This window comes from Abramis brama, assembly GCF_963993115.1.
Source record: "Abramis brama genome assembly, chromosome: 5".
Lineage (NCBI taxonomy): Eukaryota > Metazoa > Chordata > Actinopteri > Cypriniformes > Leuciscidae > Abramis > Abramis brama.
The window spans coordinates 7,836,047-7,860,978 of record NC_139967.1 but is presented as its reverse complement, the minus strand read 5'-3'; the positions used below and the strand labels follow the sequence as shown (position 1 = coordinate 7,860,978).

The window sequence follows — 24,932 nt, the reverse complement described above, 5'->3', positions numbered from 1 at the left end:
AATGGTTGGAAAAACATAAGGGTGAGTGAATGATGACATTTAAATTTTTGGGTGAACTATCCCTTTAAGAGCGCAGGTAAGGGTGTGGTCAAACAGCAATTTCAAAGTTTCCGGGAAAGAAACGCAAGTAAACAGCCGGATTGGTTGAAGATGGACATGAATCAAACGTAACACAAAATACCTAATGCGAATTTAGAACGGCCACGACTTTATCTCAATAATATTTTTGGTTATTTACTTAATTCATTGAGAAGCTTTTGATGCGGTTTGCTGCGAAACAAAAGGAAACTCAATCGAATTTGCAAAGGAAAATATTTTATCCCATAATCCGATGGGACATCCAGACAATCCTACAATGACAGTAGCTGCAATAGTTCTATATCTGCTTCTTCTGTCACATCAAACAGGTGAGTCAGGTACATTTATTCTGGTTTCAAGTCTGAGATATTCTTAGTATTTACATGGCACTGGCTTTCCAAGAATACCATAGTACCTGTCCAAACACCATGGTGGTACCTTAGTACTTTTTGGTAATTATTTGTAAGTGACACCATTTCACTTCTAGATCAAGTACTGTTTACAATTGTACCGTATTCAAAAAAACATGGTATTACCATAGTACTTTTGCTGCATATTTGTAAGTGCTCACAGTACTGCTCTAAACCGCATTGTCTGTGTCCTTCTTCTTGTAGTGTCAGAGGAGCAGGTGCAGCGGTATGTTATCGGAGAGAAAGGCAAGAATACTACACTTCAGTGTCATGACCAGCCAGTCAATATGTCTTCAGTTCTTTATCAGTGGAAGAAAGATGGAGCTGTTGTTGCAACCCACAACCCTTCGAATCCATCCGAGCATCTTTCCATTTTAAACAATGGTTCTCTGAGGATCAGTGGCCTTCTGTATATTGATGATGGCCTGTATACATGTGAATGCAAGAATGACAGTTCATGGCAAACTCACTCAAACATCCAGCTTAAAATTGCCGGTATGGTGTTATGGATATCTAAATCGTACTAATGTGACAGTGCAAAGCTTTGATATGCAATAGATGTCTTTAGTTTCTGTAAGATAGAGAGTCCGACTTCAAACAGGTTTTTCTGGTTTAGCTGCTATGCATGAACCTAGAAAACCACCACCATGTGACTGAACATAGCCGCCATACATAACGACGACTAACTGAACACAAGAAAAAATCAGTCTAGTTCCTTGAACATTTTAAAGATTACAGAAACAGGAAATACACAAACCATACATTACCTCTCAACAGGTTTTGAAAGAAATTAATACTTTTATTCAGCAAGAAGGCGTTACATTGATCAGAAGTAACAGTAAAGACATTTATAGTGTTGGAAAAAAATCTATTTGAAATAAATGTTGATTTTTTTTTTTATAGTCCTGAAAAAACCATAACCATTTCTATAAAAATATTAAGCAGCATAACTGTTTTCAACCTTGATAATAATAATAATAATAATAATAATAATAATTAGGGCTGGGAAAAGATTAATCGCGATTAATCGCATCCAAAATAAAAGTTTGTGTCTACGTGATATATGTGTGTGTACTATGTATAATTATTTTGTGTATATATATAAATACACACTTGCATGTATATATTTAAGAAATATTTGTTATTTATATATAAAATATTTAAATTTATATATAATATAAATGATATATAAATATATACAGTATATACATGCAAATATTTCTTAAATATATACATGCATATGTGTGTGTATTTATATATACAAAATAATTATACACAGTACACACACATATATCATGTAGACACAAACTTTTATTTTGGATGCAATTCATCTTTTCCCAGCCCTAATAATAATAAATGTCTCTTGAGCAGCAAAATAGGCATATTAGAATGATTTGAAGGAGTGATGATCCTGAAATGAGATGTGGTTTGTGAGAGTCAAATGAATTAATATTAATGTTTGTGCATTTGATTTATATTTCAGGTGGTCCAACTAACATATCACTGGACATAAGACCAGCAACTCGCCTAAAGAATGGAACATTATTTGTCAATAAAAGTTCAGATGTGTATTTTAGTTGCTCCAGTGAGTCTTATCCCTCACAAAACTTGACATGGACAGTTGACAATTTGGCGCAGGATAATCCTGACAGGGCGTCTGGGAACAAATTGCCCCTTGAGTTCTCCATAATCAAAATCCAGCCACAAGATCAAGGGATGTACACCTGTACATCCCAGAATACTCTCTCCATGACAACTGTGAACAAGAGCCAGGAAGTCCTAGTTTACTGTATGTTTTAGAAATGTATTCTCATAAATGGTTCTTTGCAGCAACTCTATTTGCTTCTTTCATTTTACCTTGAGAATATTTTATATAATTTGTTTTGTTTGTTAGATTTGTGATGTATAGGCTTTAATTGTCTGTAATCCCTTTTTCAGATGCTCCAGAGAGGCATCCGGAGTGCAGTTGGGAGGTGGGAAATGAACCATCAGATGTCTTGTTCATATGTACCTGGTATGGAGGTTACCCTGTGCCCAGTCTGCTCTGGCAAGAGGTCTATGAAAAATCTGTAATAGCCAAGGGTCCTACGATCAACTCCACGTCCCAGGAGACAGAACGCTTGGAGATCCATGTGAATAGGCATATATTGCACGATAAAGAGGAAGTGAGGTGTACTGGACATCATGTGACTGGAGTGGAGAAATACTGTTCTTTTAACCTCGGTAAGAGCATTTCTCTAACAGTTCTACAGTGATGAGAATCATTGAATGCATCATTTAATGTATATGTCCCAGATTATATGCATTATAGGCCCAGATATGTTTTCATGAGATTTACCTTCTATACTTAAAGGGTTAGTTCTCTCAGAAATGAAAACATTGTCATGAATTACTCGCCCTCATGTCGTTCCAAACCCAAAAGATATTTTAAATATAATCGGAGAGCTTTCTGACTAAATCGCTCAATTCGTATGGATTAGTTTTGCAATCTCTTTATGAACTTTTTGAAGCATTAAATTGGTAGTTGTGTAGCTGTCAACAGAGGGAAAGAAAGCTCTCAAATTTCATTAATAATATCTTCATTTGGGTTTTGAAGATGAACGAAAGTCTTACGGGTTTGGAACCACATGAGGGTGAGTAAATGATGACAAGTATTTTTGGTTGAACTATCCCTTTTGATGAAAGCCTTCACTGTTATTTTACGTTTCTCAGTGTATTGACTATGAAGAAACACAAAAATATTGGTTGAAAGATGAAATATTGAAAATAGTGCCTTTTTTGTTTTTTTTTAATTTGCATTTCCTTTTATGTACATGACCATTAACATTTTGGGGTCAGTAAGATTAAATAATAATAATAATTTGAAAGACAAAAACAATACTTCAATAACTTTCATTAAGGATATATTACACTGATAAAAAGGGACAGTGAATACATAATGTTGCAAAAGATTTCTTTCAAATAAATGCTGCCCTTTTTAACTTTTATCAAAGCATCCTAAAAAAAGGTATGATAAAAAATGAATAAATTACATTTTATAATATACTAAAATACAAAACATTCATTTTAAATTTTAATAACGTTTCACAATATTGCTGTTTTTACTGTATTTTTGATCAAATAAATGTAGCCTTGTTGAGCAGAAGAAACTATAAAAAAAATCTTACAAACCTCAAACTTTTGAACCCTCGTGTACATTGTTCTTATATCAGCCCAGGTATTACTTAAAAGTCAAATTGCAATTTGTTTGAGTGGGCCGACATAACCAATGGTGTGATGGACTGCATGTATGTTTAAAAAAAAGTGCAATCCCATTTGGTGCCACCAAGGTTTCTTGATCCTTATCCATTCCCAAAATAGTACCGTTTGTGTTTTTGCTTATCATCCACCCATCTCCAGCTGAATTGAAACCATATATTTGATGTGTCTTCCAGAGATTCCGTATCCATTAGGAGACCCCTTGGTAACGGCTCTGGAGGGCAGTACTATCACCCTCAGCTGTTCTGAGACCAATGCTCTCCCACCAGCTAAGACTGTCTGGAAGAAAGTGAACGATGTCATCAACAACACCATGAAATATATTTTGTCTGAAAATGGACCCACTTACAAACTCACTATAATCAATGTAACAAAGGACGATGCAGGGGTCTACTACTGCTACAGTGAAAACCCTCTTGGCGCAAGGGAGCTAGAAGTGATTCTAACTGTGATGAGTAAGTTACAAACTTGAATTTTTCACCATACTTTTTTTAATAGTATCCTAGCATCCTTAAGTATCCTTTTATCCTAGTTAATACATCTCCAGATCACATTTGAACTCAAATCCAATCCAACATAAAAAAATAAAGGATAGTGAAAGATAAACCTAATTTTTCGACTTTTAATATTTTTGCAATGTAGCACCATTTTCATGGCAAGCATATATTTTTTGTAATTTGTAATGGTATAATTTATATATATATTTATTTAATCAATTAATGCAATAATATATATACAGTGCAATGCATAAGTGAATACACCCATGCTAAAGTTGACTAAAAAGAGGAATAAAAAATCATATTTTGGAAATTGAACTTAATGCCTTAATTAAAAAAATTAGGAAAAATCCAACCTTTAAGGACACCAATTTTCTTTGTGAATGAATAATGTATCGTAAATAAATAAATGTTCTTCCTTAAAATACATGGTGTATAAGTGAGTACACCCCTATGTTAAATTCCCATAGAGACAGGCAGATTTTTATTTTTAAGTATTTAAAAAAATTTTTTTTTAGGATACTATACATCCTGATAAAGTTCCCTTGGCCTTTGGAATTAAAATAGCCCCACATCATCACATAGCCTTCACCATACCTAGAGATTGGCATGGGGTACTTTCCATAAGATCATCTCTCAATGCAAATCAAACTAGCTTTTAGGCTAACTGAAATAAAATCATGCCAATCTCTAGGTATGGTGAAGGCTATGTGATGATGTGGGGCTATTTTAATTCCAAAGGCCAAGGGAACTTTATCAGGATGCATAGTATCCTAAAAAAAAATAAAAAAAAATACTTAAAAATAAAAATCTGCCTGCCTCTATGGGAATTTAACATAGGGGTGTACTCACTTATGCACCATGTATTTTAAGGAAGAACATTTATTTATTTACGATACATTATTCATTCACAAAGAAAATTGGTGTCCTTAAAGGTTGGATTTTTCCTAATTTTTTAAATTAAGGCATTAAGTTCAATTTCCAAAATATGATTTTTTATTCCTCTTTTTATTCAACTTTAGCATGGGTGTATTCACTTATGCATTGCACTGTATATACTGTGTATATATACATACATACATACACAGTATATATGTTATTGCATTAATTGAACATTATCTAATTTGAATTATGGTAGAATTTGGGGGGAAATATTGTCATGGTGCATCTTAGTAGTCCTTACAACAGACTTCATTTTTTATAAGAAAAATAGAATTTCTTAGAAATATGCCCCAGACATGTTCTTGCCAGAATTTGTGGGGTTAAAGCAGATGCATAATGATCTCACTTGTTTAAGAATGAGATGCGTGTTTTACATAATACATCAGAGCTCAGATCCGGAGATACTTCAAATACTAGCAATGCTAAAGCTTTGACACCTGTGCATGAATGTGAACAGACAAGATGTTTCTGACATTGTTCTGTAATACCTCTCCATTTTCCCCCAAAAGTATCAAATCTTCTCCCTCAAAATTTCCTTTCCTTTTTATGAAAAGTAGTTTCAGACTATGTACAGTTTGACAGCATTCAGTCTTTATTCTCAGCCTCTGCAGATAATGGAGGGGCCGTAGTTGGTGTCTTTGTCTCCATTTTGATAATAATGTTGGGAATCGTTGTCGGCGTGACAGTATATTCAAAGCGTGATAAAATTTGCATTGGTAAGTATTTTTTCCATACTGTATACCTAAATAAAACTGCTTTAATGAAGATTCTTTATGTAAATGTTTTTCTTTTATTATTTTCAGGTTTAGGATTTAGGTAAGTTTGACCACAGAACATTACTGCAAAACATTACAGCATTACAGCAGTTTTCCAAAATCTAAGTTTAGTGTTTTCCCACATACAGTTATATTCAAAATTATTCAACCCCCATTGCAAATCAGGTTTATTGGCAAAATTTACAGACTTTCAGCTGTTTGCGATGAACAAATCAAACAAAAGTAATTGAAATAGCTCAACACAACAAATGTTTCAAGTGGTTTCCCCAAATCAACTTAAAATGCAACTTTTAATGACTTCTGTAGTCTCAGAATTATTCAACCCCTGCATGGCAAGCATTTTTAGTACTTCGTAGAACACCCTTTTGCTGTTATGACCTGCTGCAAACGAGATGTTTAACCAGACACCAGCTTCTGGCAGCGTTTCTGAGGAATCTTAGCCCATTCCTCATGAGCATTGGCCTCCAGTTCAGAAATGTTCTTGGGTTTGTGTGCTGCAACCACCGCCGCCTTCAAATCCCACCAGAGATTTTCTATGGGGTTCAAGTCAGGTGACTGATGGCCACTGTATGATCTTCCAGGACTTCTTCTGCATCCAAGCCTTAGTGGAATTTGAGGTATGCTTAGTATCATTGTCCTGTTAGAAGGTTCAATGACGCCCAAGCTTCAGCTTCCTCACCGATGGCATGACGTTTTCTCCTAAGATTTCCTGATACTACAGTGAATCCATCTTGCCTTCCACACGATGGTTTCCAGTGCCAGAGGATGTAAAGCAGCCGCAGAGCATCACAAGCCCCAACATGCTTAACTGTAGACAGAGTGTTCTTTTCAGCATATGCTTCATTCTTCTTCCTCCAGACATACTGCTGATCCATAGGGCTGAAAAGTTCCAGTTTTGTTTCATCGCTTCAGTTTTGTTCGCAACTTCTGTGGCTTATTTATGATTTTTTTGGGTCAGTAGTGGTGTACGTCTTGGAGTTCTGGCATGCGTTTAGTACGCACCTTACTGTGCAGCTGAAACCTCAGTGACTGTTGCTTCCAAGTCTTGCTGCAGGTCTTTTGCAGTCACTCGAGGGTTTTTCTGAACCTGTCTTCTCAGAAATCTGGTTGCAGCCATTGATAGCTTCATTTTTCTGCCCCGCTTAGGTAGTGTAACCCCTGTTCCTTTAACTTTGAACTTGCGAACTATGCTTCCAACGGTGTCTCTAGGAACATTTAGTTACTTCGCTATCTTTTTGTATCCTGTTCCTTGTTTGTGAAGGGCGATGATATCTTCTCTTAGCTTTTTGGACCATTCTTTTGACTTAGCCATATTTCTAACATGCAGTCAAACGTGATACTCAACAAAGCCAGTTCAGATATTTCATGTGTTCTAGCTCAAGCACACCTGGTGCAGCTAATGAAGCCCTTGATTAGTTGCATCAGGTGTGCTTGAGACAACACCTGTTTTGCAGATTTGTTGATCTGTTGTGAGGGATTCTGTTCAGGCGGTTGAATAATTTTGAGACTGTGGAAGTCATTAAAAGTTGCATTTTCAGTTGAATTTGGAGAAACCTCTTGAAACATTTGTTGTGTTGAGCTATTTCAGTTATTATTTTTTTTGTAATTTTGTTTGATTGCAAACAGCTGAAATTCTCTAAATTTTGCAAATAAACCTGATTTGCAGTGGGTGTTGAATAATTTCAATTACAACTGTATAACGTGTCAATAAGGATGTGTAAAGCTGAGGCATTATAATTTTTTTTCCTAGTCGTTTAGATGATGACAGAGGGGATATACTGAGTTTAGTGGACTCGGATGAAGAGGAAATTTTCAATGATTCTGTTCCACATCTCCCTCCGGTGACAAACGGACATGCGACCACACTCGTAGAGATTCACAGAATACCATCAAGTAAGTCAATGGCTTTCTGATTATTGTTCAGACTTTTTTGTTTAAAAATAAAAGGAATTTACACTGTTAAGCCAAAAAATTATGACCATCTCCTAACAAGCCCACATATTAACGTCTGGGTAGATTAGATGATAAGCAAACAATCGGTTCTCATAATCAACTTGTTGGATGGGAAAGGTATAAAGATATGAGTGACTTTGACAAGGGCCAAAGGATTGTGATGCTCTGGGCACTGTTCTGCTGTGCTGGCCATTCATGTGGACATAAATTTGGCAGTGCCACTGCCACCTACCTAAACATTGTTGTAGACCAGAAAGAATTGTTTCTGAACTGCCGAAATGACTCGTCAGCAATTACAGTCTCACTTCTGTAACATATCTATGTAAGTTTGTAACAAAAAGTGTATAATGCTAGCCTATGGTCTTCGTTGGGACAACATCTGCTTAGTATTTTGACCCGCCCTCAAACACTGTAGTTGTAGCTGAGGCCTGGAAGAGTTTGGTTTGTGTTGTCGACATGTTGAGAAGACGCCGTTTTCTGTACTGTGAAAGCAAATCAGCAAATCACTGAAAGCACTTTGCATGCACTTCTAAAGGATGAGGACTCGGGTTTGAATTGATACAGTAAAACTGACGCCATCGTTACTGTTGGTATCAGTGTGTGTATCAAGTGCTGAGGAAGCCCCTGGAGGTGAACTTCAGATATGGTAATAGGCGTTTTGTTTCCGACACAATAGACTGAGCCATCTGACCAGCATATCTTCCAGAGCAGGCTCTCGGAAAAGGAGTGGTTTAGAGAGACCGAATCCTTGATTGAACCGTTTCAGACACTGTGAGAAAAGAGGTGATGTTATGAGGTTATGAGAAAATTAAAATGGTTTTTGACCTTGGGTGCATGTAATCCTATTTTAGGAGACCTTCAAAACAAAATTAGGAACGTTTAAAATAGTAATTGAAAAAATCTGCATAAAATTCTCAGAGAGGATGTATTTTCTCTAGTTATTCTCAGCTGTAAAATATACAATATGTTTGATATTGATGATGAATTTTATATTCTTTGTACTTTCTGATTTGCTGAAACAAGTCTATATGTTTATTTTATAGTTGATCATGACGATACTGCAGACAGTACCGAACACACCGGTCAAGCTCATCCAGATCAAACCGAAGCAGCACATCAGTCAGAAGACTGTTAAGGACCAGTTTAAATATACAGAAAATCAATTCTTCAAAATTGTGAATTGTATTAAATTATTTGTTCGTTTTTTTTGTGTGATATTTTACTTGTATAATATTCTAGCAAGAACTTAAAATTTTAAAGAGGCCCTGTCTTTATTTTCAGTATTAGTTTTTAATACACTGGCTTCAAATAGTGAAATTAAAACTTTTACTACTTTATACTACAGTATGTTTGTGAACTGTTACAGAATGCTATTGTTAATGAATTGGTTTTGAATGATTGCTTTCCATAAAAATGTATAGGTGAATATGTCTGGGTCATATTTCATGGCGAAATAATGAATAAAAAAAAAACTTCCGTAATTATTGGAAGCCTTTTTGTATCATTTCAATTTAGTTTACATTGTGAAATTATTTTTATTGCAATTAAGCAATAATTGTAAAACATTACTATAAAACATCCAGATATTTTTGTCTTTTTTTTTAAACTAATGGTGATTTCTTATCAGATTGTAATACAGTAATGAAATCACTTTTTTTCATATTACAATTTTTCGAATGTGCCTAACTGATTCATCCATATATAATTTCAGTAATGTATTCTATAAAAGAACAGGAAACTAGCATTTACGTAACGCTGTATAAAATAACAGATACAACGCACATGATTCATGCACACAATGACAGTGTTGTATTTGAGAGCAGAAAGCATAAAACACGCCTTTAACCCTTACCCTGTAAAAATGCAGTAGACACGCCTACTGTGGCCAGAATTATGCACATGTCACGTGGTTCGCCCAGAGTCAAATGAATCCCTGTGTAGAGGTGAGGCGACGGGTTACTATTACTAAGATGATGTGATGATAAGAAGATGTGCACTTCGTTTCTAGGTTGTACTGTCAAAGGTAAGGCGATTCATATAATATAGATGATATATAATAATGTACATTTGGTATATGAGGAACATGCCTTTTTATATTAGTAGTAAAGGAGTAGTTCCGGCTATGCGCAGCTTGTCTCTGTGTGTGACAGGTCTGTTTTGTTGTGACAGAAGCGCATGAGGATGATCTGATCGCGGAGCTGAAGCCCGCTCTCCTCCCGCGTCTGTACGGCTCCTCCGGCTGCGAGACATGGAGCGTCCGCTTCTCCCCGGACGGGTCATATTTTGCCTGGTCGATGGGCTACGGCATAGTCAAACTCCTACCCTGGCCGCTGACATGCAAAGAGTGCGTCTGAATTCATTAAATAACACAATGAGTTCAATGGGCCTAATATAAGCACCATAATAAATTACTACTCGTAGCCTGCCATGCTAATATATCCATAAAAACATTTTCGTTACTTTAAATCCAAAGCAACATTTTGATTTTCATTTAACGTTAGTGTAACGGTAACACTTTACAATATTATTTAACATTAGTTAATGTATTAACTAACATGAATTAGCAATACATTTGTTACAGTATTTATTCATCTTTGTTAATGTTTGTTAATAAAAAATACAGCTGTTTATTGTTTGTTCATGTTAGTTCACAGTGCATTAACTAATGTTAACAAATACAACCTTTTAATAACGTGTTAGTAAATGTTGAAATCAATATAAACTAAGATTAATAAATGCGGAAGAAGTATTGTTCATTGTTAGTTCATGTTAACTAAGGTAGTTAACTATTGTTAAGTAATGAACCTTATTGTGTTACCGGTTTAAATAGATGTATTAAAACAACAAAAACTGAAGCAAAAAAATAAAAAAAAATACTAAAAACGACAAAAAACACAACAAAATTGCTAAAACAAAAATAAAAACTGAAAATATAAAAATAAAAAATACTTTAAAATACTAATAAAAACGAAATACTTTATATATTTATATAAATTAATTGACAATTCTATTTTATGTATCAGTGTTTTATTTATTTATTTATTTATTGACAATACTATTTTACTACAGTCCTTATAAAAAATACCATATTATTAATTCCAGATTACCATAGTCCTTACAAAAAAAGTACCATGATATAATCATGTAATGGTAATATCATAGCATTCTTTGCCATATGGTACATGAATATAGTAACACAGTACCATGGTATACAGTATATCACAGCCTTATTGGTTGCACTTTATTTTAAAGTACTTGCAATTTTAATGTGCTTACAGTGAGTGTACTTAACCACAAAAGTACTGATTAATTTAAGGTAACTACATGGGTTAAGTTAAGGTTTAGGGGTAGGTTCAAGCTTAGTATCTAGTTATTACCCAGTTAGTGTCATTACTACAATAAGTATATAGTATGTTCATGTGAAGTGCTACTGCTCTATCTTATGATACTGTACCACAGTACCTTTTTGAACATAAAGTGACAGGATAATGTGGAAGACTGTTCCAAGAACAGTGAAGAAACAATGATGGATGCTGATTCAGACTTCGATGTCGAGCACAGCTGAAACTTCTTGTCTGTATAACAGTAGTGCTGAAGCTGGATGCAGTGAAGAGAAGACGCTGAACTGCGGGCAGATGGTGTGGGCACTGGCGTTTGGACCCTGCCGGTCTATCCGCATGGATGTTTTACATCAGAACGCACGTGACCATGAACTACTGCTGGCCGCTGGTCTGAACAATGGCGCGATCCAAGTGTGGGTCGTCTCAACTGGTAAGATTGAACTCTGAGTCTGCACTCACCATCAAGAGCTTACATTGGTCTAAATATTAACAGGGTGGTGGAACACGACCTGAAGCACGTGTAGTATAAGATTTGAATATGTTAGTAAACCCCTGTTCTGTCTTCAGGGAACCTGCGGTTTACTCTAAACGGACATGAAGCTCCTGTCAGGGATTTGGTCTTCACTCCAAATGGAAGTCTTACGCTTGCATCGGCCTCCCGAGACAAAACATTAAGGATATGGAACTTGGCAAAGAAAGGTTAGAGCATCTGATGTGGAAGAAACTTCTTAACAAAAAAAAGCTTGAGTTGAAAAAAAGCTTTCATGCATGGGCCGGTTTCACAAAGATAGACTTTGACTGTGGCTTAGATATAGTAGATAGTCAGACTTCAGATAGACATCTAAATCAGACCGTTGCACAAAGCACTGAAGACTCTGACTATCTTAAGTAGGACTACACTGCAGTGCATTCTGGGTAAAATAAGACACTTTTCAAAACAAAAAACATGGCGGATCGAGTAAGCGCATTCAACCGGTCAGTGCAGTTTACCCCAGCGGAAAATATGTGTTTGTTGGAGGAGTATAACAGTTACAAGGACATTTTACTTGGGAAATTTAGTGGAGAATGTAGTAACAAGAAGAAATGTTTAAATTATGAGCCATTTTCCCTTTTCTTTTGGCTGTTTAATGTAACTGATTGTTACTGCTGGTTGCCAAGGTAACATAGATTCTTAGACCTAAGTTAGCCTGGGGGTAAGGTGTCTAATTTTTTTGGTCTAAATTAAGTCAGTCTTTATTTTTGCGAAACAGTCTAACTTGCATTAGCCTAGTCTATGAGCAAATTTTAGACTTGTCTAACACTATAGACCGGCCCATGGTCTTTAATTCTGCACTTCTGAACATTGTATTCAGGCACAGATAGAGCTCAGGTGGTGCTCAAGCATCTGCCCTATTGGTCTCTGATTAGATAAGTGTCCTTTTTGCAAGACGATATGTTGTACTTGGTGAAAAGCCGTTCACCTCCCAGCAACACACAGCAGTGTTTTGTTCTTGAAGCATACACTGTTTTTGAACAAATCGAGCGAGTTGATGATTCAATGACCCATTCATAAAGTCAGCGGAAACTGACTTGAATGAATCGGTTAAATGGATGATTCTGTGATTAAAATGTCTGTGCGTGGCCCTGATTGCTTGATATTTGCAGACTCCAGTCCCCATGTGCTGCGGGGTCCAAACTACTGGGTGTTCAGATGCTCCATGTCACCTGACAGCAGTGCGATCGCCTCGGTTTGCAACCTCGACTCTGTGAGTTTCTTAGTGCACTGCAGTGTTATTTTAGTAGTTTTTATATACTATTTTTGTATTTATTTTGAGTTTTTATATATATATAGTCAGGTTTTATTTTTATATTTTCAGTTTTCATTTTAGTTTAAGTTTTGAGGCCTGGAAGAGCCTCAAAACTTTAAAATGTTGCTTTTATATTTTAATTATATATACATTTTTTAAATATTTCTATTTAGCATTTTTCAGTGTTAGTAAGTTTAATACGTAAAAAAAATCCCAGTTAGTTGCCAACCTTTAAATTTTTTATGTTTTTAAGCTTACGTTTGTTTGTATATATATATATATATTATATAATATATATATTATATATATATATCTATATAATATTATATATATTATATATATTATATATAATATATATATATGTATATACGTATATATATATATATATATGTGTATATATATATATATATATATATATATATATATATATATATATATATGTATATATATATATATATATGTATATATATATATGTATATATATATATATATGTGTATATATATATATATATATATACTACATTGTCTGAATGTCTTCTTCCCAGCAGAAGGTGTATTTGTGGAGTTTGCGGTCCTACACCTTCATGAGACACCTTACATACGACCACGAGCGCACCATGGCGTCATGTGACTTCTCCCAGGATGGAGCGCTGCTTGCGGTCGCTTCGTACCATTCCACCACAGGCTGGTGGCTGGACCTGTGGGACCCGTACACGGCAGATCTCCTGACTAGAGTCGAGTATGTTGGCAAAACAAAATGTTCCTGTCTCATTTTACAATAATGAACTTTAATTAAAAAAAATGTTTTTTTCTCATTTTGAAATGAAAATTTCAGCACGAATATCTGGTTTTGTGCTGTTTAATATTGTCTATTTTTTTGTAACCATAATATGGAAGCTGGTTTCCGCCACAGAATAAAAATGTAAAAGGTTATAGCAACTTTTTAAATGACAATTTTGAGTATTTTTTTCTTAGAATTGCGAGTTTATATCACACAATTTGGACTTTATAACTCAAAATTGCAAGTTTATATAAAAGTAAAACATTTTTCCAATTTTTAGAACCAGAAAGTGTCAGCACAAACATCTACTTTCATGCTGCACAGAAGAGAGAAAATAAAACAGTTTTATAGCTATTTTTTTGTAACCATATGGAAGCTTGTTTCCGCCATGCAATACAAAATATTAAAAAGGTTATGTAAAAGGTAAGGTTTTTAATCTGACAATTCTAACTTTTTATCCGCACAATTTTGAATATCACACAAGTTTTTATCTTTTCAATCTTTTTTTCCCTCAGAATTGAGTTTTGCAATTCAGACATTATAACTTTAAAATTGGGAATTCATAAACAATTCTGAGGGAAAAAAGTCAGAAAGATATAAAAACCTTTTCTCACAATTTTTTTTCTTTTTTCGAATTGAGACATTACAGAATTGCAGAAAAAAAGTCATAATTGTGAGATACAAGTTTGCGATTGCGAGATAAGTTTTTTTTACCTTTTTTACTCTGGTGGAAACAAGCTTCTATTCCATAGGCTACTGTCACATTAAAACCTGAATGATTTGATGTTTTTGAACACGTAGACAAAGACAGTATTGTTTCTCATACTTGTCATAATGACGTAAAAATACTTTGTTCTCTTTCCAGAGACTGTGAGGTGTGTGCTTACAGAAGTGACAATTTACTGACATCTCTGAGTTTCTCTCCGGTTAGCCTGCAGCTGGCTTTCAAAGACTACAGGTGAGCAGAGAACCATCCAACGACATTTTCAGACGACATTCTTGCGACCTCACACCCGATCGTCCACTTTCGGTATTGTTACTGGTGACACTTGTATTGTCCTGCAGGGCGTTACAGATCTGGGACGTGGAACGAGATAAACTGGTCACCAACACCGATCACAGTCGCGCTGGTGGTGTGTGCTGTGCTTTCCATCCACACGGGGGCGTCATTGCTACAGGGTAATGCAGTTCACACCAATGTGTTGGACTGTCATTTATATTTAGTTATGGCTCACAATGTTTACTCTTGAAACGTTAGGGCTTGTATACTGGAATATATATCAGGACCTTAACATATGCCCCATTTGTTTGTAGGTGCAGAGATGGACAAGTCAAATTCTGGAGAGTTCCTCAGCTTGTTCCAAGCCTTGGGCATCTGTGCCGGGTTGCCCTGAGATTCTCTGTTTCAACCTATCAGGTGGAGGCTCTTCCTTTGCCCAAAAAGATCCTGGAATACCTTACATATAGGGACATTCCAAAGCAAAAGATCATATATTGTAAAGAGCACTGCAGTTGACTGAATAGAAGGAAGGTTTGTGGGTCAAATTTTGCTTTAGATGTTGCATAATTTTCTAAGACGCCTAATTTCCCCAGACTCAAAACAAAGAGACATAAAATTATGATGCTGTACTTGAAATATTTATTTAAAGACTTTTATTTTTTACATAAGTAATGTGAAAATGTAGCATTTGTTTTACAAAGAACTGAAAATAAACATTTAAAAAAATATTACAGGGCTCTGAAAAGTTTTTGTTGTTGTTGTTGTTGAGTTGTTGTTGTTGTTGTTGAGTTGTTGTAGTTGTTGTTGTTGTTGTTGTTGGTCAAAACAACATGAAGTAAAGTAAAAAGAAGAAGAAGTAAAAACTTCCTCTCATGACATCAAAACCCTTTCATGTGACAAGTGTGAACCAACAGTCTATCCGTCGCTGACTACTATGTCTCTAACAGCCTGGAAAGCAGCAACCATTGAGCTCAGCTGGATCTTCTCATTGGTTCCCGAGGACAGACGATACCTTATGGTTTAAAAGGAAAGAACAGAAATTAAGCTCAAGAATATAATGTACAAAAATACAGTAATAATATGAAACATTGGAATTTAAAATATCTGTTTTCTATTCAAATATATTTTAAAATGTAATTTATTCCTGTGATCAAAGCTGAGTTTTCAGCATCATTACTCCAGTCTGCAGTGTCATATGATCCTTCAGAAATCATACTAATATGATGATTTATTATCAATGCTGAAAACAGTTGTGCTGCTTATTATTTTTTATAAGCTATGATAGTTTTTTCAGGATTCTCGGATGAATAAAAAGTAAAAAAAAGAACAATATACACTACCGTTCAAAAGTTTGGGGTCAGTCCTTTTTTTTCTTTTTTTGAAAGAAATGAATACTTTAATTCAGCAAGGATGTGTTAAATGGATAAAAAGTGATAGTAAAGATTTATATTGTCAGAAAAGACTTCTATTTTTAATAAATGCAGTTCTTTTAAACTTTTTATTCATCGATGAATCCTTGAAAAAAGTATCACCGGTTCCAAAAAAATATTGAGCAGCACAACTGTTTCCAACATTGATGATAATCAAATCATCATATTAGAATGATTTCTGAAGGATCATGTGACACTGAAGACTGGAGTAATGATGCTGAAAATTCAGATTTGTCATCACAGGAATAAATTATATTTTAAAATATATTCAGATAGAAAACCATTATTTTAAATTGTAATAATATTTCACAATATTACTGTATTTGATCAAATAAATGTTTTGATGAGCACAATAGACTTCATTCAAAAACATTAAAAATAGTAATGTGTCCAAACTTTTGACCAGTGTTGAGTGTGTGTGTGTGTGTATATATATATATATATATATATATATATTCGTTCATTCATAATTAACAGTAATCAAACCAGTGATAAATAAAATGGTCTCTTGCTGATTTACTAACAACTTGACAAAATGAATGTACTCACTCAATATCTGCAAGTTTTATAAGCAAACCCATGCGGATAGAGGGAGGGAAATCCACTGAAATAGAGACACAAAAACATTAGAGCAAAATAACCCACCTAACGTTAACTGTCCTATCAAAAAAACAAATCTCTTTTCTATAGTTCCAAAACTAAAAAACCTACAGATACTCTGACTGACACATGCTGTGTGATAAATATATTGATATACAGTTATGATATACAAATTTTTGCTGAATATAGCTTAATATGTAGTGTGTTCTGTGTGTGTGAAGCATGCTACACTCTGCTACTTATAACAGGCGTCCTTTAAAAACAAGAACAACCGGTTTCCATGGCAACCACAAAAGGATCTCCATGGCAGCAAGGGCAGGGAAACATCTAGCTCATCACTACAGCAGTTCTGATGTGCTCCAGGCCTCAACTGGACTCTGTGCTGCTTTAGTTCTTTACACGGGAAACTCTGTTAACAGTGTGCTCTTACCGCGGTGAATGAGAAGATGAACTTCAGTTAAAATGTCGTTAAGTGCCAGACCTTTCAGAGTTTTGAGCTGCAGAATTTCTGTTGAACCTGGTTAAGGACTTTTGAAACGTCATAAACTATATCAGCAAGTTCTCATCACAATGGTATTCTCATAAACCGTTAAATATCCTTAATAAAATAATGGTTTTATTATAAATATCCAATATTAAAAACATTTGCTTCTATAGTAATATTTATAAAAGAAATGTGATGTTTGATCAGTGATATTACATGTACAGACCACAAATGTAACAGCTTAGGATATATGGAGCATAAACTATGTTTGTGGTCATTTTCCTAACATGGATTTTATGTTAATTTGTAAATGTGCATATTTTAATGTAAATTGTACTAATTAATTTATTATTATTATATTATGTATATTTTAGTTACTTTGGTGGAAAGGGTTACTGTGAGGAAAATACAATTACAAAATTATTTAAGCTTTTTGTTAATGCTTTGAAAAAGATGAAAAAATAAATGCATTTTGAATCTATATTAAGATTAATAAACAATCTACATTATTATCATTAATAATTATAATAATATTTTTTTGTGATAATAATTTTAGAAAATGTAATTCATATTTATTTTAATTTTATTTAAAGCAGGTGCTTTTATCTAAAGCAAACTGGTGACTTTTTACCCGATCACATTTCTTTATCTTCTCTATTATCTTATAAATAAAAAGTCAGAAAAGGAGAGAGAAACAGAATCAGGTGTGACTTAATAAAGTCTGCATAAATAAATCTCCAACAGGTCTGTTTAATATAAAATATTAAAATAAAAATAATAGAAATAATTTAAAATAATAAAATATATATTAAAATAAAAATGTATTTTTAAAAAAAATAATACAAATATTTGAAATTAAGAATAATATAAAATACATAAAATTAAAATATATATAATAAAATTAAAATAGATCTTTATCAAGAACATATGTTCTTGCATTTTAAAACCTAGAATAAAACATCCAGTTATTTAATAAAAGCAGATGCAGTCAAAATTGAGCTTAAACTTTCTAAATATTGTCTCAAAAAATAAATAAAATCTGGAAATGAATAATAATAAAATAAACTACATGAAACTAAAATAAAAATACTAATAAATAGATCTTATTGTAGTAGAGAGGTAAGAAATGTTATTGGGTAAAAGAAAGTCACCACTCGCTTTAGATCAGCAATAAAAAAAAAGTGTCAAAAAGACCACACTTTTTTATTCATATTTTAAAAATAACAGGTTAATATGCTACAGAAAAGCTTGAAGAACTAATAAAGCAATCACTGTAGTAAAAAGGATACGGTTGTACGCAGTGGTGAAGTCTTTATTGAGGGCCCAGTCCAGTATGTTGGCGATGTCTGATCTAAGAGGATGTCCAGTGCATGTGTACACCATCTCCTCCGTCACCTTCCCATAGGCCATATGGGTGCTCTACACATCAAAACATATAACACATTTTTCTCAAGAAAATTCTTCATGCCAGCAGCAATCCAAATAAAATCACCACTTTTTCACACGATACACACCTGTAAAATGTTCAGTGATCGTCTCATGTCTCCTGTTGAGAGGGTCACAATGGCCTTCATGCCATCTGGAGTGATGTCAATGCTATCAGTGAAAAACCGTGAACAAAACAGATTTTTAAATATTTATGAATCTATGCTAGGGAAGCACAATGTTTGGTTTTATTAGCTCAAAGATGTCGGTGCTGTCCTGCGCCGGAGGGCAGAGCCGGTATAAAACGCGTATTTGTGTGTGAAGAGTTTTTTAATCAAATGGGCCATAGGGCTGGGTCACTTCAGCCAGGATCTTTTGTGTTCAGGGTCTTTTGAGTGGATCCATCTGATGATTCAATTCTGATAAAAACACTAGAAGGTCTTAATATTGTCATTTCAATGTTGCTCTATCTACAGATGTCTTGCTTCTAATTACATAAAAATGTTAACAACTAGATTTTTGCATTTTCTGAAGAAAATGTGAGTGAAGATTTCTTCAGAATGCAATAAATTCAACATTAAATTTCATTCATAAATAACATCCACTCGACCTGGATTTGATGTGATGAGCTTCTCACCTCTCCTGCTGTATCACATGCTCTAGTCTGGGGATCATCTGGCTCTGGGACAGGGGGCCGAAACGAAACCGCGTGCATCGAGACTGTAGCGCAGGTATGATCTTTGAAAGGTAGTTACAGATCAGACAGAAACGTGTGTTCTCCGTGAACTTCTCAATGACTGAGAGAGAGAGAGAGAGAGAGAGAGAGAGAGAGAGAGAGAGAGAGAAAATCAGGTGTGGCTCAGTGAAGTCTGCACAAATAAATCTCCAAAGGGATTGCAAAAATAAAATAAAATGATTAAATAAAAATACAGGGCTTCACAAGACAGGGCTTAGATTAAGCCAGGATTAGGCCTTATATTAGGACATTTAAGTAGCTTTTATCAACGTGTCTAAGAAAAAAACAATCTTGGTGTGAATCTTGAGACAAAACAATGGCACTGACATATTTTAAGATATGTTTTTATCAGAAGATATTTATATGTAAGTGCAAGTTGCAAGTTAGTCTGGGACTCGGCTTAAACCCTGTCTGTGAAACTGGGCAAAACTGGTCGTTCTTGCATTTTAAAACCTATAAAAAAGCATACAGTTATTTAATAAAAGCAGATGCTTTGTCAAAATTACCCTTTAACACTCAGAATATTTATTTTCAAATCACACTGCTCTCATTCATGTCTCAAAATAAAATAAAAATAATTAGGCATTTTTTAAATAATGAAAAATATCTGAAATGAAGAATAATATAAAATATTAAATTAATAATATTTAAAATTAATAGCATTAAATTAAAATAATAAAATAGTAATTTATCTACTAACTAAGATATTCACAACAGACATTCTTACATTTAAAACCTGTATACAAAGCATGCAGTTATTTAATAAAATCAGATGCATTGTAAAAATGTATCTTAAACACTCAAAATAATTTTTTCCAACCAAACTTCTCATTCAGGTCTCAAAATAAAATAAAATATATATGTTTTAATAATAATAATAATATATATATATATATATATATATATATATATATATATATATATATATATATATATATATAAAAAAAATATATAAATATAAATATCCACAACAGAATTTTTACAGGATCTAAAGCATTAGATCCGATTGCTTTGTCCAAATGAACCTTAAACTCTCTAAATATTTTTTCCAATCGTAATCCCACTGCTCTCGTTCATGTCTCACTGTGGACAGTGAAATGGCAGATCCCTATTCTTCTGCCATCGGGCCATTTGGGGGCTCAGCAGGCGAGCTGATGGAGGGGCAGATGGTACGCTACCTCTCCTCAAAGCATTCTGTGCGTCCTGGGTCATAGCATCCGCCTCGTCCAGGATCACCAACTTACAGCCTTTCCTACAAGGAGCAAACACAAAGAATGAGCAGTTATTTTACAACAACAGTAAATATTTTAATGCAATAAAAGTCAAAAGACCAGATGTCATGCAATATGGAAACAAATAGTAAACTTGCTACATGAAAATTAAATTCTTATAGTGTTGTGTGTTATCACAACATATTATACAGACATTATCATATTATACAGTACAAGTTGTTCATGACTGAGCTGTAAGGGTCGGTAAATTTCTTACTTGAAGATGGTTCGCGTGCTGGCAAAGCTGAGGATCGGCCCCCTCACCACGTCTATGCCACGGTCATCTGATGCATTGAGCTGATGAAGTCAGATGTGTTATAGTTCCCATTAAAAAAAGAAAAGAAAAAAAGATTTGCAACAAGCATATTTAGCCTTAAACTAAAAGTTCAACCAAAAGTGATGACAAAATTTTCATTTTATGTTGTTCCATACCCCTAATGAGATTATTTCTTCTGTTGACTGTAGCTATTGACTTCCATAGTATTTTTTACTATCTCTAACTATCTCTTAAAGGCCCATTCACACCAAAAAGGATAACTATAACCATAACCATAACTATATTAGTGTCACACCAACAAGTTCTTTTAGTCCAAGTTTTTTAGCACATTTAAAAACCACAAGACTGACCAATGTGCTTGTTGGAGCCATTTAAGTTTGAATGTTTGAATTGTATTTAATGTAACTTAATTGTTGACTTAAACTATGATTAAATATGTTTTTGATGAATTTAAAGGAGATGACTTTTATTTTGTAAGGTGACTCTGAATAAGGAAGTGGGCAGATTGGACTCAGGTGTGAAGGTGGAGAGATCACACAGCTTTCGACCACACTTTGTTTGATTGACCAACATTAACCTTTTTTGTTGCTCTCTTTTGGAAATAAATACTTAATTTAGCATTTATATTGGGTATGGAGGTCATTTCTTGGATTATGTGCGTCAAAGAATCCCTCAACCTTTACACAAGATGGGTGGCTTTAATTTTGGATTAATTTGTGGACAAAAAGCCCCTACAGTGATATACAGATAGCCACTAAATTATAAACACTTACAACTTTAATAACATTGCAGAAATTTAGAAGCTCAATGCAGAGAAGATCTTGGTTAGGCCAAAACCGTAACCAAGCCGTTCACACAGAACGCATTTTTCCATTGTGAGAACGCAAGTTTTCCATTGTGTTCAATGTAAACAAGCGCTAGCCAGACATCTTTGACCGTTACAGTCATGTCTGTCACAAGAGAGCTGCATGTTTAGAAAGCCATGTAAAGTTAAAAGAAGTTCAACTTTTAAAGGGCCCCTATTATGCAATATTAAAGGTACCTAATTTTGTTTTGGAGTCTCCTACAACAGGTTTACATGCATCAAAGGTCAAAAACACTTTAATTTTCTCATAATATACATTGTACATCATCTAATTTTTCAATGATTCTCAAAAGACGCGTCTGAAGATTCAGTCTCTTTAAACTTCTCCTTTCCGCGAGCCTACTCTGGTCTGATTGGCCAGATGGCACTGTCTGTTGTGATTGGTCCACTGCTTACATCACGTGTTGGAAGCTAAACGCACATTACCATAACTGAATTTCAGCTCCGGAGGCTTCCTAAAGCTCAGCGATTGTACACACTGTAAAGACAGCAAAGATGACGTCGATGAGACCGATGATGAAACATTGGAAGAACTAGTTATTCAACCCGAACCTCCATCGCAAGGACAAGTCGAGCAGGACGTTTCTCAGAGTTACACTACTCCGTTTGATGTACACTGAGATGTTGCAGCTGTAATTCCTCACCATCAGCAACAAGTGTATGTCCATCAACAAACATATGTGTATATTTCTAATTTATTGCAGTTCACATGTGGGAACTATATTATTAACTGTATCATAACAGTGCATACGTTAGCCGAACATTAACGTGAATGACTGATGTAATATTAAAGTTTGTAAAAAAATCTTGCTCCATCTTTTATCATTACTCAAAGTAGTAAGACAATCTGCATTAATGGACACAGTTTTAGGTAACACAGCGGATTAACAGAAAGTAATAATGTGAGTTAGCCGGTTAGCCGGAGACTTACACAATATAAAACACAAAATTACGTATTTTGAACACCCAGTAGAAAATATATACATCAATAAGTGTGTGATCGGTGCTTCGGCTCTTTCTATTAAACTATGCATGGTAAACTATGCGGGTTTGTCGTATGCTGCTTTAAATGCCCGGAAGCAGGATGGATTCTGATTGGCTGTCATTGTTTTTATCGTTCATCAGCTAGAAATAAATCATTCTGAAAGTGATTCCAACAATATTGTTTCTCTGTGGCGTTATTGTTATATTTGTGGTGTGGACTCTGCTATTCTTTTTTTTTAAATATATTTAGAACGATTTTTAGAACTACATCTTAGTCATTATCGTTAGTTGTCGTCCTTGGTGAATGGGACTTTAATAGTATAATATAAATTAATACTAAACTGTGATCATAAATTGATGTCTGACTCAAAGAACATCAGACAAAACTAACAATAGACCTTTTTCAACTAAATTAAATGGATGACAATATGGTTTTTTTTTGTCATGGGGAAGATTTCGCCAAACATGTGCATTTGGAAAACATCTGTAATAAAAATATCTACAGTACCTCCAGAACCATGGAGTTGAACTCTTTATCTTTGTACAGCTGTTTAGCACATGCTAGTATAGTAGAGGTCTTTCCTGTTCCTGGAGGTCCATAGAAGAGCAGATGAGGCAATCGGTCTTCACTGATGAACTTCTGGACTGTGGAAAAAAAATGAACGTAGACATTTATTAAAATTACATTTAAATAAAATGTTCAAGAATGTACTGGATGTAGTAGTTTTGTGAAAGAAACAAACTGAAATTGAACGCAGATACAACTCAATTTTAATATATAGTACATTGTAAAGTAGTATTACAGTGAAAATCTTTATTTGTTAATAATAGTAATAATAATAATGGCAGAGTGCAAATTATAATCCATACATATCACTGCTTACTTGTGCTCAGGATATCTTGGTGAGAGATGAGATCATCTAATGTTTGTGGCCTGTACTTTTCAACCCTGAAAATCGAAAAATATTTGTTAAATACTTTTATAATTTTTTGTTTCATAATGTTGTTTAAGTGACAGCAACTCCAATGGAATTCTCTTACCTTTTCAAAATTAACCATAGATTACCTCATATTAACATCATGGTATTATTATAATGATAATAGCTATCATTACAATTAGATATTAATAATACAGAACTTATTTAAGATATTTAGCTTATTTTGCAGTGAATTGACAGATTCCCTTGAGTTGTCATTGCTTTTCTCCATCAGTATGTCAGCTGTCATCCCAAAAACCTAAATTATTCTGGTTTATCTATTTTCATACATACTGCACGACGAGCTCAACTACAGCCAGTGGTTGGTTATTATTATTCATAAATTCATCATGGTCATACGTGCAGAATATGTAAACAAAGCAAAACTTTGCAATGCTGCACGTGTCGGCTAAACAATGTCTCAAGCAGCATTAATACCTTTTATTTATAATTATCAGCTGATAACAAAAGAGCGAAATTTGTACTACCAAATGCAAATAATATTACCATGGTAAATTTCTCGTCTGCTGTTGTGCTTTACTTGTTGATGCCATTCTCTTGTATTTTGTTCAATCACCCCTTCTATGTGTCTTGGCGCGTTTTTCTGACTATACGAAGATCTCCATCCGCGAGCGTCACTTGCTGACAGTCTGTTGACCAATCAGAAGCGCGCTTTAAATGAAGGCGGGATTTCACGAGGAACTGGCTTACTGTTATTTCATAATAAGAGTTTAAGAGATAATCAAAGTCATTAGTTAATGTTAGTTGTGTCTGAGATGTAAATGGTACACTTCTTAACGCATCATGTTTAAAAGGATGGATTGATTGATTTATATACATATTGTATTCCCTAATACGATATTGCAACAGTTACCGTGAGTAGGGTATTTAAGGGTTTTCACAAACTGATAAAGCACATAAAGCTTTTGCAGGTTTGATTTTTATTAGTCAAGTTTGGTTTTCTGTCAGATACAGTGGTAAGAAATGTAATTTCACTAGGTCCACAGTGTAAATTAAAATTAATAAAAAATTAAAGGTTAAAAAGTAATAGTGTTGTTGA

The 24,932-nt window shown here is 34.3% G+C and overlaps 3 protein-coding genes across 6 annotated transcripts; 2 read left to right on the top strand and 1 right to left on the bottom strand.

Annotated features, from left to right (window-relative positions):
* The first annotated feature begins 90 nt into the window (after positions 1–90).
* vsig10 (V-set and immunoglobulin domain containing 10) lies at positions 91–9,422 on the top strand. Of its 2 annotated transcripts, none has more exons than XM_084115487.1 (8): positions 91–407; positions 693–983; positions 1,972–2,277; positions 2,427–2,711; positions 3,923–4,201; positions 5,788–5,905; positions 7,712–7,854; positions 8,958–9,422. In XM_084115487.1, the coding sequence occupies exons 1-8, from the start codon at positions 332–334 to the stop codon at positions 9,047–9,049; spliced, it is 1,590 nt and encodes a 529-aa protein (XP_083971613.1). In that variant the 5' UTR covers positions 91–331; the 3' UTR covers positions 9,050–9,422. The 2 variants fall into 2 exon arrangements, with proteins under 2 accessions (XP_083971613.1, XP_083971614.1); XM_084115488.1 differs by having other exon boundaries at positions 127–407; positions 1,972–2,073.
* A 387-nt stretch (positions 9,423–9,809) lies between these two features.
* Positions 9,810–15,542, top strand: wsb2 (WD repeat and SOCS box containing 2). Of its 3 annotated transcripts, none has more exons than XM_084115463.1 (9): positions 9,810–9,937; positions 10,084–10,258; positions 11,504–11,685; positions 11,823–11,954; positions 12,900–13,000; positions 13,591–13,781; positions 14,689–14,781; positions 14,889–15,002; positions 15,138–15,542. In XM_084115463.1, exons 1-9 carry the CDS (start codon positions 9,904–9,906, stop codon positions 15,337–15,339), a joined length of 1,224 nt encoding a protein of 407 aa, XP_083971589.1. In that variant the 5' UTR covers positions 9,810–9,903; the 3' UTR covers positions 15,340–15,542. The 3 variants fall into 3 exon arrangements, with proteins under 3 accessions (XP_083971589.1, XP_083971588.1, XP_083971587.1); XM_084115462.1 differs by having other exon boundaries at positions 11,501–11,685; XM_084115461.1 differs by having other exon boundaries at positions 11,498–11,685.
* rfc5 (replication factor C (activator 1) 5) lies at positions 15,460–24,534 on the bottom strand. The gene is made up of 11 exons (XM_084115464.1): positions 24,380–24,534; positions 23,780–23,844; positions 23,404–23,540; positions 20,987–21,066; positions 20,677–20,750; positions 19,400–19,559; positions 18,852–18,933; positions 18,627–18,756; positions 17,284–17,361; positions 16,803–16,857; positions 15,460–15,835 (listed from the first exon to the last, which is right to left on the bottom strand). Exons 1-11 carry the CDS (start codon positions 24,424–24,426, stop codon positions 15,739–15,741), a joined length of 1,005 nt encoding a protein of 334 aa, XP_083971590.1. The 5' UTR covers positions 24,427–24,534; the 3' UTR covers positions 15,460–15,738.
* Between the last annotated feature and the right edge of the window lie 398 nt (positions 24,535–24,932).

Excerpts from the sequence above, each read along its gene's own strand:
- wsb2 (XM_084115461.1), top strand. The coding sequence starts at position 9,904 with ATGTGCACTTCGTTTCTAGGTTGTACTGTCAAAG. Across the intron at positions 13,782-14,688 it reads GATCTCCTGACTAGAGTCGA|AGACTGTGAGGTGTGTGCTT; the intron begins GTATGTTGGCAA and ends TTCTCTTTCCAG. Across the intron at positions 15,003-15,137 it reads GGGGGCGTCATTGCTACAGG|GTGCAGAGATGGACAAGTCA; the intron begins GTAATGCAGTTC and ends ATTTGTTTGTAG.
- vsig10 (XM_084115487.1), top strand. The coding sequence starts at position 332 with ATGGGACATCCAGACAATCCTACAATGACAGTAGCTGCAATAGTTCTA. Across the intron at positions 984-1,971 it reads CATCCAGCTTAAAATTGCCG|GTGGTCCAACTAACATATCA; the intron begins GTATGGTGTTAT and ends TTTATATTTCAG. Across the intron at positions 2,712-3,922 it reads ATACTGTTCTTTTAACCTCG|AGATTCCGTATCCATTAGGA; the intron begins GTAAGAGCATTT and ends TGTGTCTTCCAG.
- rfc5 (XM_084115464.1), bottom strand. The coding sequence starts at position 24,426 with ATGGCATCAACAAGTAAAGCACAACAGCAGACGAGAAATTTACCATG. Across the intron at positions 17,362-18,626 it reads CTTCACCACTGCGTACAACC|AAATTCTGCAGCTCAAAACT; the intron begins GTATCCTTTTTA and ends CAGGTTCAACAG. Across the intron at positions 15,836-16,802 it reads ATAAAACTTGCAGATATTGA|GTATCGTCTGTCCTCGGGAA; the intron begins GTGAGTACATTC and ends TTAAACCATAAG.